At 32.2% G+C, this 13,295-nt stretch overlaps 1 protein-coding gene across 4 annotated transcripts in view; it reads left to right on the top strand.

Annotated features, from left to right (window-relative positions):
* KAT6A (lysine acetyltransferase 6A) overlaps window positions 1–13,295 on the top strand; it is a 102,696-nt gene that overhangs the window by 75,807 nt on the left and 13,594 nt on the right. For all 4 annotated transcript variants that reach the window (XM_081269743.1, XM_081269740.1, XM_081269742.1 and 1 more), the window contains 4 exons: window positions 1,800–1,915; window positions 8,803–8,944; window positions 10,358–10,519; window positions 11,551–11,644. In XM_081269743.1, coding sequence (XP_081125869.1) covers window positions 1,800–1,915; window positions 8,803–8,944; window positions 10,358–10,519; window positions 11,551–11,644 — 514 coding nt within the window. The remainder of the gene's footprint in view (window positions 1–1,799; window positions 1,916–8,802; window positions 8,945–10,357; window positions 10,520–11,550; window positions 11,645–13,295) is intronic.

Raw genomic sequence — 13,295 nt, 5'->3', positions numbered from 1 at the left:
TTCACAGCACAAAGGTGAAGATAGGTGGATAGAGGGGGAGTCTGCTACAAGTCTGCTTCTCTACACATTCTTACTTGTGGTGATGTGCAAACAATTATACTGGAACTGGATATCCACTTTCACACTGGGCATCCGCCTGGAAGAGCGATGGGCAGCTGATGGGAAAGCTCTCAAACAACAGGCAGTGCCACAGCAGGTGCATGTTTTCAGGTTTTGTACCTCCTGTTTGATCCTTGCCTCAAAAAGTTAAATTTGTTTTCTGGTATTTGAAACTATTTTTCCTGTACTACTATTCTTATTTTGAGCTGTGTAAATGGGTGAAAATATCCTACTTTATGAATTAAAATACTTGATTCTGGAATATGGTTTAAAGAAGAGCCTTTTAAAACCCTTTTTTAACAAAGTTCTGTTTTGGATTTTGAGAAATGAAAGAAATCTTATTTTTATCTTATTTCTATATAGTTTTTGCATTTGGAAGAGCTCCAGTACTTGCTGCTGTTACAACACTACTTATCTAAATAGATGATGGTTGTCTCTTTAAAAAATTTGTTCTAATTAGTTATACATGATAGTAGAATGCATTTTGACACATCATACATAAATGGAGAACAACTTCTCATTTGTCTGGTTATACATGAAAATGGTTGTCTTTTGTTTTGAGGTGTTTGAGGAACAGCTTGAGGTCTCACTTGGCAGTTTTCCAGTAAGAAACCTGAGATAAATCCCTTGGCCTTTTATAAGAGCAAATTGTTAAGTAAAGCAGAGAGAGTTCTCAAATTTGAGTTGTGGTGAAGTGGCTTCTTTCTTATAAATGAATTTATATAAATAAAAAAAATTTTTTAAATCTTTTTATTTTTGTTATAAAAGCATCTGTGATAAGCATACATATGTGTGTGCATATCATATGTATATATGAGTCTTTTGCTAGGTTCATTGTACAGAAAATCAAGTTGCTCTTGAATTTAAGGTTTTAAAAAACTGGATTTTATTGTCTTGAACAATGTCTTGTATTTGAATTTCTGGTTTAGAAGTCAAGCAATTCAGTTTTTTCTTGGATAGTATAATTATTTAGATTATTACAGGACTTGGGGGAAGCATGAGATAAGTTTCATTATAAAAAGTGGGCAGAAAAAAAGGAATAGCTTGTGTATAGTAAAGTATATTTTTCTTGGATCAGATCTGTGCAGAGCTACTAAGGAAGGGAATTTTAGGTGTGCTATGAAATGAATACTCTTGATAATTGTTTTATCATATTCTTTTTATATTGTTCTTAGATATTTACTCTCCCAATCAGAAAGTCTTTCTTTTCATTGTGTACTTAACACATTCAGTAGTTCATTTTCATTGTGTTCAGCTGAGGCAAATATGAAGCACCACCTTAAATTATTCTTTATCTTGATTTTTTTTTTTTTTTCAGTGCTGGGGATTGAACCCAGGGTCTTGTGCATGTGAGGCAAGCACTCTGTTCTTTATCTTGTATCCTTAAATGCTAGCAGTTTCTTTTTAATAAGAAGTCATTAAGGGAGTAAGTTTAGTCGGAAGAAAGTATTCTCAGTATTTTTAAATTAGAAAATGCAGTAATACCAACTACATTTAGTTCCAAGATATTTATTAGCCTTTTTATTCTTTGGATATTCTGTTTAAAAACAACTTATATTAAAATTTGTTAGCTTTTCTTTTTTTTTCCTTCCTAATAGAAAAATCCTAAGAAGAGATTTAGATTCAGATTTTTGTTTGTTTGTTATTATGTCAGTGTATCTGATTTAGCTAACTTTTGTAATGTATTCTTGACTGAACAGAAAGTTGGAGTGACTGGTCCCCCTGATCCACAAGTCCGCTGCCCCTCTGTCATTGAATTTGGGAAGTATGAAATTCACACCTGGTATTCCTCTCCATATCCTCAAGAATACTCAAGGTATGTTTTGAGAGATCCTTTAGTTTCTTTTTAGTTTCATAGGACTCTAGAAGTAGAAGGGAGACTAAAGTGTTCTAGTTTAGTTCATTTTTTACATTTGAAGAAACTGGGGCTTTTAAAAATGTCCATAACTGTAGCATTCTTTGGCAATCACTTAATCCTGACTGGCTTTTAGATTTTCTTTTCTGTAACTTTTCCAAAAGCTATTGTTTAAAATTAGAAATCTTAGGCATGGGGCAGAATGAAAGAGGAATGTTTTTTCTTTAAGAGAAATTTGCTTTATTTTGTGTGTGTGTGTGTGTGTGTGTGTGTGTGTGGTGCTGGGGATTGAACCCATGGCCTTGTGCATGCAAGGCAAGCACTCTACTAACTGAGCTATATCTTGACACTAGTTTTTTTCTTTTTCTTTCTTTTTTTAACAAGAAAGAATTTTACATATATATAAAGTTTCACTTGTAGTTTTGATCTAAATTTTTATAATTTAACAAACTTTGTCGATAGTATGTTTTCCCAGGCAAAATTGGACAAGTGGAATAGGACAAAATTATATATAAAATAGATAGCTTGGATTTCTAGATATAGAAATTGCCCACTCTGAAGCTTTTTGGGAAGTAACGTGCATGGTAGAGCCATATTTATTTCATGACTTAGCTTGACGTTTATAAACAGTGCAACCTTAGAAGCCACTCAACTACTCTGTGTCAGTTTCCTCATCTGTAAAGTGGAGATACTAACAGTACTTAAATCATAGTGTTATTGTGAACATTAAATGAGTTAAAACATGTAAATCACTTTAATTGTTTTATAATATCAATTATATGTTAAGTGCTCAATAATGTCAATTGTATTTTTCCTTTAGGGTTGAAATGAAAAGAGAGAAAAAGATGCAATAAAAGTTAAACACTAGTTTATCATTTGTTGCATAGCAGTCACATTAATGCTTCCCAGTCTTTGAACTACTTATGCATTCTACAGTCTCCCAGTTAGCAGGTGTTGTAAGGAATAATAAGTTATGGTGCTTTGTGGGTTAAACTACAACAACATATACTTTGAGTTTTATAATATGTAAAAACTATAACATGGATTATTTCCAAGAAGCTGAAAATAGATCCAAAGAGTTGTTAAAATTGTCTGCCACTAAAAGTGTCTTTTAATTTTTTCTTTCCATATAATATAATAACTTGCCAATGTGGTTCCAAGTCTATAGCAGAAATAGAAAACTAGAAGCAGCAGTGCTATTATAGACCCTAACTTCAGTGAAGTAACAACAAAAAAAAAGAGACAAAAACAAAACTTGACAAACTAACAAGCTCATCAAACACATTTGGGAACCATACTGTAGGATTAGTTGACCCTAAACAGCTGATTCGTAGACTGTGGTATTATCTTTAAGTTAGTACTCCATATCATGGAATAATAATTTGAATTTGTTCAGAGAAGGTTAAATTATGTATGTTAGAAGAAAGCGGGAAACTTCTTCAGCTACCCTTCAGAACTCTGGTATTCAAGGTGACTCATTTCTTGGGAGTTTTGTATAGCCGGGTTCTCTTGTGTGATCAAGAAGAAGTATGCTGAGAAATTAATTTATTTGTCAAGTAAATCATATTATTACTTTAAAGTGAGCTGTTCATAAGCTGTCCACATCAGAGGAGCACTCAACTTAGAGAAGAAAGTCAGGGGTTGTAGTACAGATAGATTATCTCTTCTACTCAGTGGAGAAATAGAAACAGAGTGCCAACATTAGCACTTGCTTTTCAAGAGATGATGAGAATGGAACTATGAACTGTTGTTTTTTAAGATATTAAAAGAATTTGTTGAAATTGTTGCCTTTTTTTCTGTGAGAGTGTCACTAGAAATTAATGTGAGGGACCTGCTTACCAGCAAAGTGGTAAATGTTACCAGCAGAAAATAAGTAACCAAAAAAGTATCATAAAACTCATTAATAGAAGGCAGAAATAGGATAGGAAGTATGAAATTCTGCTTTCTTTTTTTAAAAAATTTTTTAGTTGTAAATAAGACACAATACCTTTATTTTATTTATTTTTATGAGGTATTAAGGATCGAACCCTGAGCCTCACACATGTGAGGCAAATGTTCTGGCACACAAGTGTTCTGCTGAGCCACAACACCAGCCCCTAAAATTCAGCTTTCTTAAAGTAGAGTTTTGGACATTTCCTATACATTTTCTTATCCATTGTGGTGCCTTCAATTTTCCATTAGAATATAGTAATTCATTAGCATCTTTAGTAATTATGAATTTTTTTAATGTATTTTCTTGCTTCTGTATTTTTTTAAAAACTACCTATATCTATCTAAATGCATTTGCTTCCTAGTTCTTTTAAACTTGAGCTAACTGAAATGTTCAGAGATCTTGTATGTCCCAAATAATAAAGCTCTATCCTTAATTTTTTAATACCTACTTATTATTCTGTACTAAATTATTTTCTTATTGCTAAAGGTTATAAACACATTTTAAAAGTTTAAATCCCAAGGCCTACAAAAACAGGGCAATTTGAAGAAACAAAAAAGAATAGCTCACCTGAAGAAAAATTTTTAGGGAAACAAGATTATGCCTGAGAGAGTTTCCCATAATATCCAAATATTTGTATGTGCATTGTGTATTAAGTAAATTAATCCCTGGCTTTAAAAATAATGGTAATGAAGCAACAATTCTATTTTATTTCCATTAGTCTAGTTAAGTCTATGACATTGAAGGATATAAAACAAGAGTTTTCTCCATCAGGGCCATTTGATGCACAAAGCAGAAAAGTTTGGAGACCTCTACTTTACCATTGAAAACATGACAGATAGGCTCAAGGCAAAAGAAATTGTCATTAGCAGGTACCCTATTCTGAATTGTTGAGAGTTTAGCTTGAGAATAACTTTTTGCTATGAGATTATTTCAAGGTCTCGACAAGGCAGATTCCCATATAATAAAGTTGCTTAGGAAGTTTCTTTGATTTTCTACCTGAGTTGACTTGATGCATAGATTATGAAATTGTCAGTAGAACCAGGTTTTTTTTTTTTTCCATAATCCCAGTTACTGAGGAAGAAACCACACAGAATCCTTACTGTCTTTGGCTATTAAATGAAGTAAAACGGATGAAAGGAAAACAAAATTAATAATGAATAATTACAGCTGTAATTACAATTCATTGAATTGAACATCTTTGCAATAATTTTGTGAGGGGAATATTTCTGTATTCAGAGAAGACAAGAGTCCAGCAGTCATATTTGAGAAATTATGGTTTGTAAGTGACAGAACTAGGATTTAAGCCCACTTCTCTCTTCCCACATAGCCATATCTTCAGCCACTTGTGTGGAACTGTATGAATCATGTTAATCTAGATTGGGCTCACTTGGCTTGTACCTTAATTTTTGATTTAAGTAATATTTGGTGTAATTTTTGTTATATTAGAGTTTCACTACAGGTTGTCAATTATGAAGACCACACAGACTGCTACTATCTTGGGCAGTGTTTAAAAGCCACAGTTATTCTAGAAACTCCCAGAAGGAAAATATGTATTATTCTAGAAGTAAGGGGATTACATATAGCTGCAGCCTAATCCTGATTTTACAAGCTGGGGTATCATCACATTGATGAAGCTGAGCAAAAAAATATGTAGGTACTATCAGCAGGAGGATCACCAAAAGCAGCCCCCACTAGAATTCTCTAGGGCTAGGAGTATACAAAATCTTTATAACTGCATTTCATTTCATGTAGTTTAATGTTCTTTGTATAGAATATATTTTCCCAATGTAAGAACTGCAGATATTTATATTTTACTAAAAGAAAGTTTTGTTTTTCCAATTTTTTCAGGCCATTCCCTTTAGATTAAAAAGCGTCATCCAAATGGGCTTGATTCTGATAAAATCAGGGACTTTAAAAGTATTTTCAGCAAGAAATATTTTGGAATAAAGTAGATGTTAACACTTGCTTTTACTTTATTGTTTTTCATTTAATAAGGTTTACTAGAGATTTTAATTATTAAAATGTTCTATATCTTACAATTCTAATGTATGGCATGGACTCAATTTAGCAGATGAGACTTAGCAGTAATTTTCTTAGAGATTTCATTTTTTTCAGTGTTTTCTTGAGCAACCTGGTTACTATTAAAACTTTAAAAAAAAAAGGCCTTTTCTCACAGACCATCGGGAATAAATTGTACTTTCGTTTGTTTTATAAATATTTCCTGAAAAGTAGCATTTGTTGAATATTTATTGCCTTTTTACTTGACAGATGAAATTATATGTTATCACGTACAATACAGTGTCTAAGTATTACAGACATTGTGAAATGACTCAAATGTAGCTAATTAGCATAAATTGTACTGTATTTTCTTCTCTCTGTACAGAGATGTAACAGTTGGATTGGATGAAAAAGTTAGCATTCATCTTTACTGTAATATGGAAAACTTAGGTAGTCTGACACTGTTTTTTTTTTCCTTCTAATTTTCTTTTTAATATTTTTTTAAAACACAGCATTATGCTTAGGTTTCTCAGATTAACATTTTAGGAAATATTTAATTGTGATATTTAGCTCTCAAAATGAAAACTTTTTACTCAAGTATAGTAGTGTTACTTCTGTATTTTCATCTTCTGACAATTTTAAATTGTTTTTTAGCACAGATAATTAAAGGTAAATAGTGGATAGTTGGGGGAGTGCCATTTGTCCACCTTCCTTTTAAGAATCTTCCAAATTCAGACATTCACAAAGACAGTTTGATGGTTGTGGGTCACCTTTAAGATTTAAACCCATTATTCTTTTTTTTTAAATTAATATTTACTTTTTAGGTATAGATGGACACAACACAATGCCTTTATTTATTTATTTTTTTAATGTGGTGCTGAGGATCAAACCCGGTCCCGTCTGTGCTGGCGAGCCCTCTACCTCTGAGCCACAATCCCAGCCCAAGATTTAGATAATACATTTAGTGCCCACATTGGATGATGAGGTTTATAACTGAAGCCGTTTCATTTCTAGATTTGTAGCTCTGGTGGTAAAGAAGGAAAAGGCTATTTTAGCTTACTGCTATTTCTCCTTTGATTTGGTGGGGTTTGGAGCAGGATGCAAAGAAAATAAGCAAAATAGCCTAGGACATGTTTCTTTTCCATACTCTTGGCTCTTGCTTCTTGACTTTATAATGTTAGTCATTATTTGTTGCACTCAATATTTTGGAATGATTTTTGTATTAATGATATGACTTCAGGTTATGTTGGTGTAGTTACTATTAGATTTTAGAAAATAATATTCATATTATAGACAAATTTTATACCATAACAGTTTCTTGGGAGCTTTCAGTATGTAGAATGGCAGTTTTAAATAAAACAAGACATAAGGTTATATGGGAAGAATTAGTGCACATTGCAAGTCTTCTAGGGAGAAGGAAAGATAATCACATGGCCTTTTCCATCCTTATATGAGCATGAAATGCTTAGTGCATACAGGACTGTATGCCATAAATATACCTCAGGAAAGGCTTTAGTAGAATGTTAGGTGTTTTCAGATAAATTATAATTATGCTACAAATGCTGCTTCCAAAGTGGGAACTTGAAAAAATATTTGTGGTCTTCACACTTTAATAAATCAGACATTTTTTGTGTATATTAATCTACTTAGCAAATATTTAATTCTAAGGTAATCTTTTAAGCCTAACTGAACTGATGGTGATTAAATTAATGAGATTTAAAAATTTTCTTCCATCTCTGTTCTTAAAATATGAGACAAGATATAGTAATTTATTTGAATTGCACATTTTGTCATTTTACTAGCTAGTATGTTTGCACATAATAGTTTTTAATGATGGTGTCGGTCTCAGGTTATCAAGATTCAACAGTTGTGGATAATAGATCAGGATGTAGGGAAACCAACTTTGAGCTGAGGATACATGGGGTATATATTTTATACCAGAAGAAACTTTTGGCATTGTGAATTCAGGCTACATGGGTGTCAAGGCCACTAATTTTTTAAAAAAATGTAGGGTATGTGCCTGTTATTATCTTATAAATTGTTCTAATCACTTTATTGCCAAGCTCCTAATAAAGGAATATTATTAAGGAAGGGGTTCTGTTAAACTACTACTAAATAGCAAGTCTATTGAATAAATATAAACTAACAACTGAGGACACCTAAAAGAATAATGTGAGCCTTTATTTTACTTGTTGAATGATAGACTTTTGACTTACACAATTTCATATAGTAACTTAACCAGGGAGAGAGCCAGAACTTTAGTGGTAGAAAGTAGAAGAGAGGTAGTATAGTATGTCCCACTTTGCCAAAACATATTCAGTATTATAATTTTATACTTAAAAACATTTACAGAGTATTTTTAGAGTATACACTATGTGTCCATTTTACTCACCACTATACATACACCTCGTGTACCTCCACAAGGCCTCATAAGTGATAAGCATTCAAGAAATATTTAATTCCCCAAATAATGGATTAATGAAGAAATAAATGACAAAGGAAGAAAAAATCTATAGATCAACAAAACTATCTTCACTTATTTGTGTGTTTGGAAGATAGACTTTATTTTGCTTATTAGAGATTCTTAAGGAGGAAAGAATGTGAGATTTTCATATCAAGTAACTTAAAGACTGAAAGAACACTGAACTAGATATCTTGTTTTCTCATCTTTGTCCTCCTGCTGTTAATTAATTGACTGCTATTATCTAAATCAATTTAAGTTTTGATTTCTTTCCTTCCTCTCCCTTTCCTTTTCCTCTGTCCTTCTTTCCTGCCTTCCTTCTTTGTTTTTAAAGGGGATAATGATACATTTTCTGCTTTTGTAACTGCTTAGTAATGAGACAATAAAGTGAAGAGTTATGAAAGTTTGAAGATCTGTAAAATATAAAGCCCTGTCTTTTTAAATTATTATTTACAGGTTGCCTAAATTGTATCTTTGTGAGTTTTGTCTAAAATATATGAAAAGTAGAACTATTCTACAGCAGCATATGAAGAAATGTGGTTGGTTTCATCCTCCTGCTAATGAGATTTACCGAAAAAATAATATTTCTGTCTTTGAGGTAAGATAGATTTTTGGTACTTATTTTCCTGTCCATTTCAAAAAGTGTCATCTATATTGCATCTAATTGTACAAGTTGACTTTGGGGTAGGGCAATGTTTTTTTACTATTGTTCACTCACTACTGAGTTGGATAATTTAGCTATGTGAGAAGCAGAATTGGACCAACCCAAATGGTACCAAGTTCATAAGCTTGACCTCAAAATAAGTTATTTGGTATTTCATTTAATCAAAGGTATCAGTAATAATATATCTTAGTATTTTAGTGCCACTATAAAGGAAACTGTATTGCTAATTATAATTTTTAAACTGTATTTGAAGATGCAAATTTTGCATACGTAAGATGTGATAAAAATGCATCTTAGAATCTATGAAATACAACATTTAAATGAAAAGATTTCTATTTATTTATTTAAAAGGAATATCTTATAGAGATGCACCAAAAACATTCGTAAATCTTAAGATCATCATGTTAAGACAAATGCTATATCTGTGAGTCTGTGTTGCTGTTAATAGTAACCTTTAAGTTCTTGATTCTCAGCATCATACAGTGAATGCCAGGTATTGAGGACTTGTTATGATCAGTCCTGTTAATTAATACAGTAATAGAATTTTAGGTTGCCTGGGTCCACTCAGACTTTCACTTTCTTGGTCTTTCCTAAGACTTTATTTTAGTTGATTAATAAAGGAGCTCTTCATCTTGCGAGTTAGGAACATCAGATATGGAATATAGTCCTGTTTACCCAAAATCAAATTGCTTCTCAACTTAAGTATGCATTGTTACATATTTTAAAAGAAGTCATAGTAAGTTAATTAGATTGTTGAAGAGTTCAGTTAGCATGCCAGACAATGTCTTGGGAACTAATGTGGTTATCCTGGCCAACCTAAGACACTTTTTTAGGGTCTTAACTAGAAACCTGCTTGGTGCTTCTGAGAAGCAATAATTTATACTCCTTCATGCAGCTTTATTTGGGGGTATAGCTGATCATGGGAGTCAAACCACATTCCTTAAATTGCTGGTAGAGATAGATGTCAGTTATATCATGATTTACCTAATACATGTATTTTAGAAGAGGTTACATTTGGCTCTGTTGTTGAATTGAATACTTTTGAAAATGAATTTTGCCATCCAAAGTATTCCTGTAATTAATCTCAGCAAACTAGATCATTACCTCCCATTGAAGCTATTTCTGCTTTGTTGAAATGGTGTTTTTGTATATTTTGTTGTCTTAAAACAGCAAGTGTCATAATACTGCCATTTCAAAGGGTAGTTTCCAAGTTCTAGTATGTGTTGCTCACTGACAGCTTCTCTTAGGCTATACTACAGATATCTAGAGATACTTGTAACTGGTGCATATTATTATAGGATTAAAGTGACATTCTGCTGATTACTCTATCCTGTTTTTTTCCTCTAGGTTGATGGGAACGTGAGTACCATTTATTGTCAAAACCTGTGTCTCTTGGCAAAGTTATTTCTTGACCACAAAACACTCTATTATGATGTGGAGCCATTTCTTTTTTATGTACTAACACAGAATGATGTCAAGGGCTGCCACCTTGTTGGCTACTTTTCTAAAGTAAGTATTGTGTCAACTTCAAATGTTTGAATTCTTATGGAAATTTGGGGCAGTCTGCTGATTCTCAGTAGGAGACATGGGAGGATGCAACACCTTCTAGGGTATCATTAGCTTTTGGAGAAGGAAAATAGAAAGAGCATTCAGAAACTTACCAACCACTAGAAGATGCTTAGTAACATTCAACACAGTATATTCTCTTAGGAACATGACTACTGGTAATACGCAAGAGGTAAATGACTCCTATTCCCATGATGATAATAGATAGTACTTGTGAAATAAACACAGTCATTACCTCTCTGAGTTCTTTCTCAGCTTAAATCTTCTCTTCCTAATTTGAATTTTCAAGCATAGACATAAGAATAAGATTGGACCATTTTTATTAATGAATATTTTCTTTTTCCTTAATCTTCCATTCCTTTAGGGGAAAAAAATTCTAGTCAAACAGCATTTAAAAAAAAAATGTACTTGTATATAAGCAAGCCCATGGTAAACTAAGTGTATAAAACAGTTTAGTGCAAAGTATTGGCTTTATAAGAGTTTCCCAAGGCTACTTCATTAGCTAAATATGTATTTAATAATACATTAACTAATATATAAAAATGTATTTGTATACACATTCAGGACTATTTTGTGTAAAGTTAGCCATAACTAATAGGGAGTGGGGTAAAAATAATGATGAAGAGTGCTACATTGATTCATCATTTTGTAGCATTACAGATTATTTGGGACTCAGATTCCTTTGCTGATCTTAGGCATTGATGTGCTGTTTTTGAGTTGCAGGTGTTGTTGTTGGATGGCATCATTATATTCTTACTCTCCTGGGATGTTTGCTTTGTGGGGAATGGCAGTGGCTTCAGTTGTCTTATCTTCTCCCAGTGGGATGTGGGGTGTCCCCTGCCCCCATGTACATTGCTATTTCCAAAGGACCAGGGCAGTGGTTTTAACTGTTAGTCTTTGTTTCTTAATAATTAGCATTACTATTCATTTTACCAGCCTGTTGTTTAAAACATGGCTTCTTTTCTCTCCACCAGGAAAAGCACTGCCAACAGAAATACAACGTTTCCTGTATAATGATTCTTCCCCAATACCAGCGTAAGGGCTATGGCAGATTTCTCATCGATTTCAGTAAGGACTATATTAACATACTTTCTCATTTTCTTTTCCTGTGGACCAGATAGATAGTAGAGATTTGTAATGATATATGGGCTCCTAATATCTCTTGTCATATTTTTGTATAGGTCTTAAAAACTTAAAGCCACAAGTTTTTTTGCTTTTGGGTGGACACAAAATATTTTTCAATAGCTAATACTGAATATAATTTTATGTGTTCTGTATCAAATATCTTTAATTTTTACCTTTCCATTTACAATGGAGCTTAGTTTATGCAGTAATAAGAACTCACAGCAGTACTGAAAACCTTGTAAAACTATTTAAATCAGTGCTAAAAAGAAGTATAGCAACTGCCCCTTTTCATTTCCCCATTATCTGAGAAAATGTATGTGTTTTTTAGTTACACATTTTACCTACTGGTTAAAAATTTACAACACAAGTTTAAAAATCCTAAAAAAGTGAATGATGCAGGAAGTAATCTGAGTTAAAAGTGAAAACAGTTCAAAGGTCATTGTAGAAATTGCATTCTGTTTTACATATTGATAATGTAGCTTAGAAAGTTAACTGTGTTTTTGCATTAACTTTTATGGTTATATTAATTTGAGGGAATATTTCCCTCCAGACACTGGTATAAAATGGTATTCAAAGGAGTATATGCTGACATAATGGTTCAAACTAATTTTGATTCCAGTCTTGAGAAGTTAATTCTCACAGACTAGTTAAGGTTGTTCTATTGGACTTCTTTCTTTCTTTCTTTCTTTCTTTCTTTCTTTCTTTCTTTCTTTCTTTCTTTCTTTCTTTCTTTCTTTTTTGACACTTTCAATTATACTCCTAATAATATTTTACTGGAAGTATATGCTCTTGGGTTTTTTGGTATATTTTCTTGGCCTTTTTGGATTGGTAAGAAGTGAAACTCTGATTTTATAGTAATATTGCTTTGAAATAGGAGTCATGATTGAACATTAAATATTGTTAAATAGTAAAATTAGAGAAAATATTTTATTTATAGTGATTACCATTTCTTGAGTATATTTTGAGATACAAAATCTGTATGATTATAGTATTTGTTTTACTTTGCTAGTATAATAGATTCTTCTAGATGACCATCTTTACACTGTTTTGAAAAAAAAATTTTTAATGACAAAACTACATCTGTTGTGGTCATCTTCATTTTTTATGCTTTGCCTTAAGATTTATGCTTCCCCCCTTCCTTAATTCTTGAGAGTCATGCATTAGACAGAAAGAGTAATAGCACCATACATTCACAGAGAATTAGAATGATAGGAATTATAAGGAGAGCTTTTGAAGTGAGAAATTATCATCTAATTCACTCATAGAAGAACCACAGTCTTAACTAGGACTACACAAAACTAAGGCATTCTTTTTATATTTCTCAATTCAGATATACCAGCTGCCATCTAGTGGTCCAAAGAAAACATGCCCATTATAATAAAAACTGTTCTTGCCATAATCTTATTAATGTGGTCTCAGTTCTGATTTTTTACAGCTTGACTATTTTAACAAAGTGATTTATAGTGACTGTAGACAATATTAACCTAATGTCCAATATGTGAAAATTGTATAATCTCCCTGCAAACAGTAGTTTCAAGTATTTCTGCTAAGTTGTTCGCTGCTTTTCAAGGAATTTACCTTTGAAATTATTATT

The sequence above is a fragment of the Spermophilus citellus genome (genome assembly GCF_964194105.1).
Source record: "Spermophilus citellus genome assembly, chromosome: 16".
Lineage (NCBI taxonomy): Eukaryota > Metazoa > Chordata > Mammalia > Rodentia > Sciuridae > Spermophilus > Spermophilus citellus.
The sequence above is the reverse complement of the archived record's forward strand: the minus strand, read 5'-3'. Positions and strand labels throughout refer to the sequence as shown.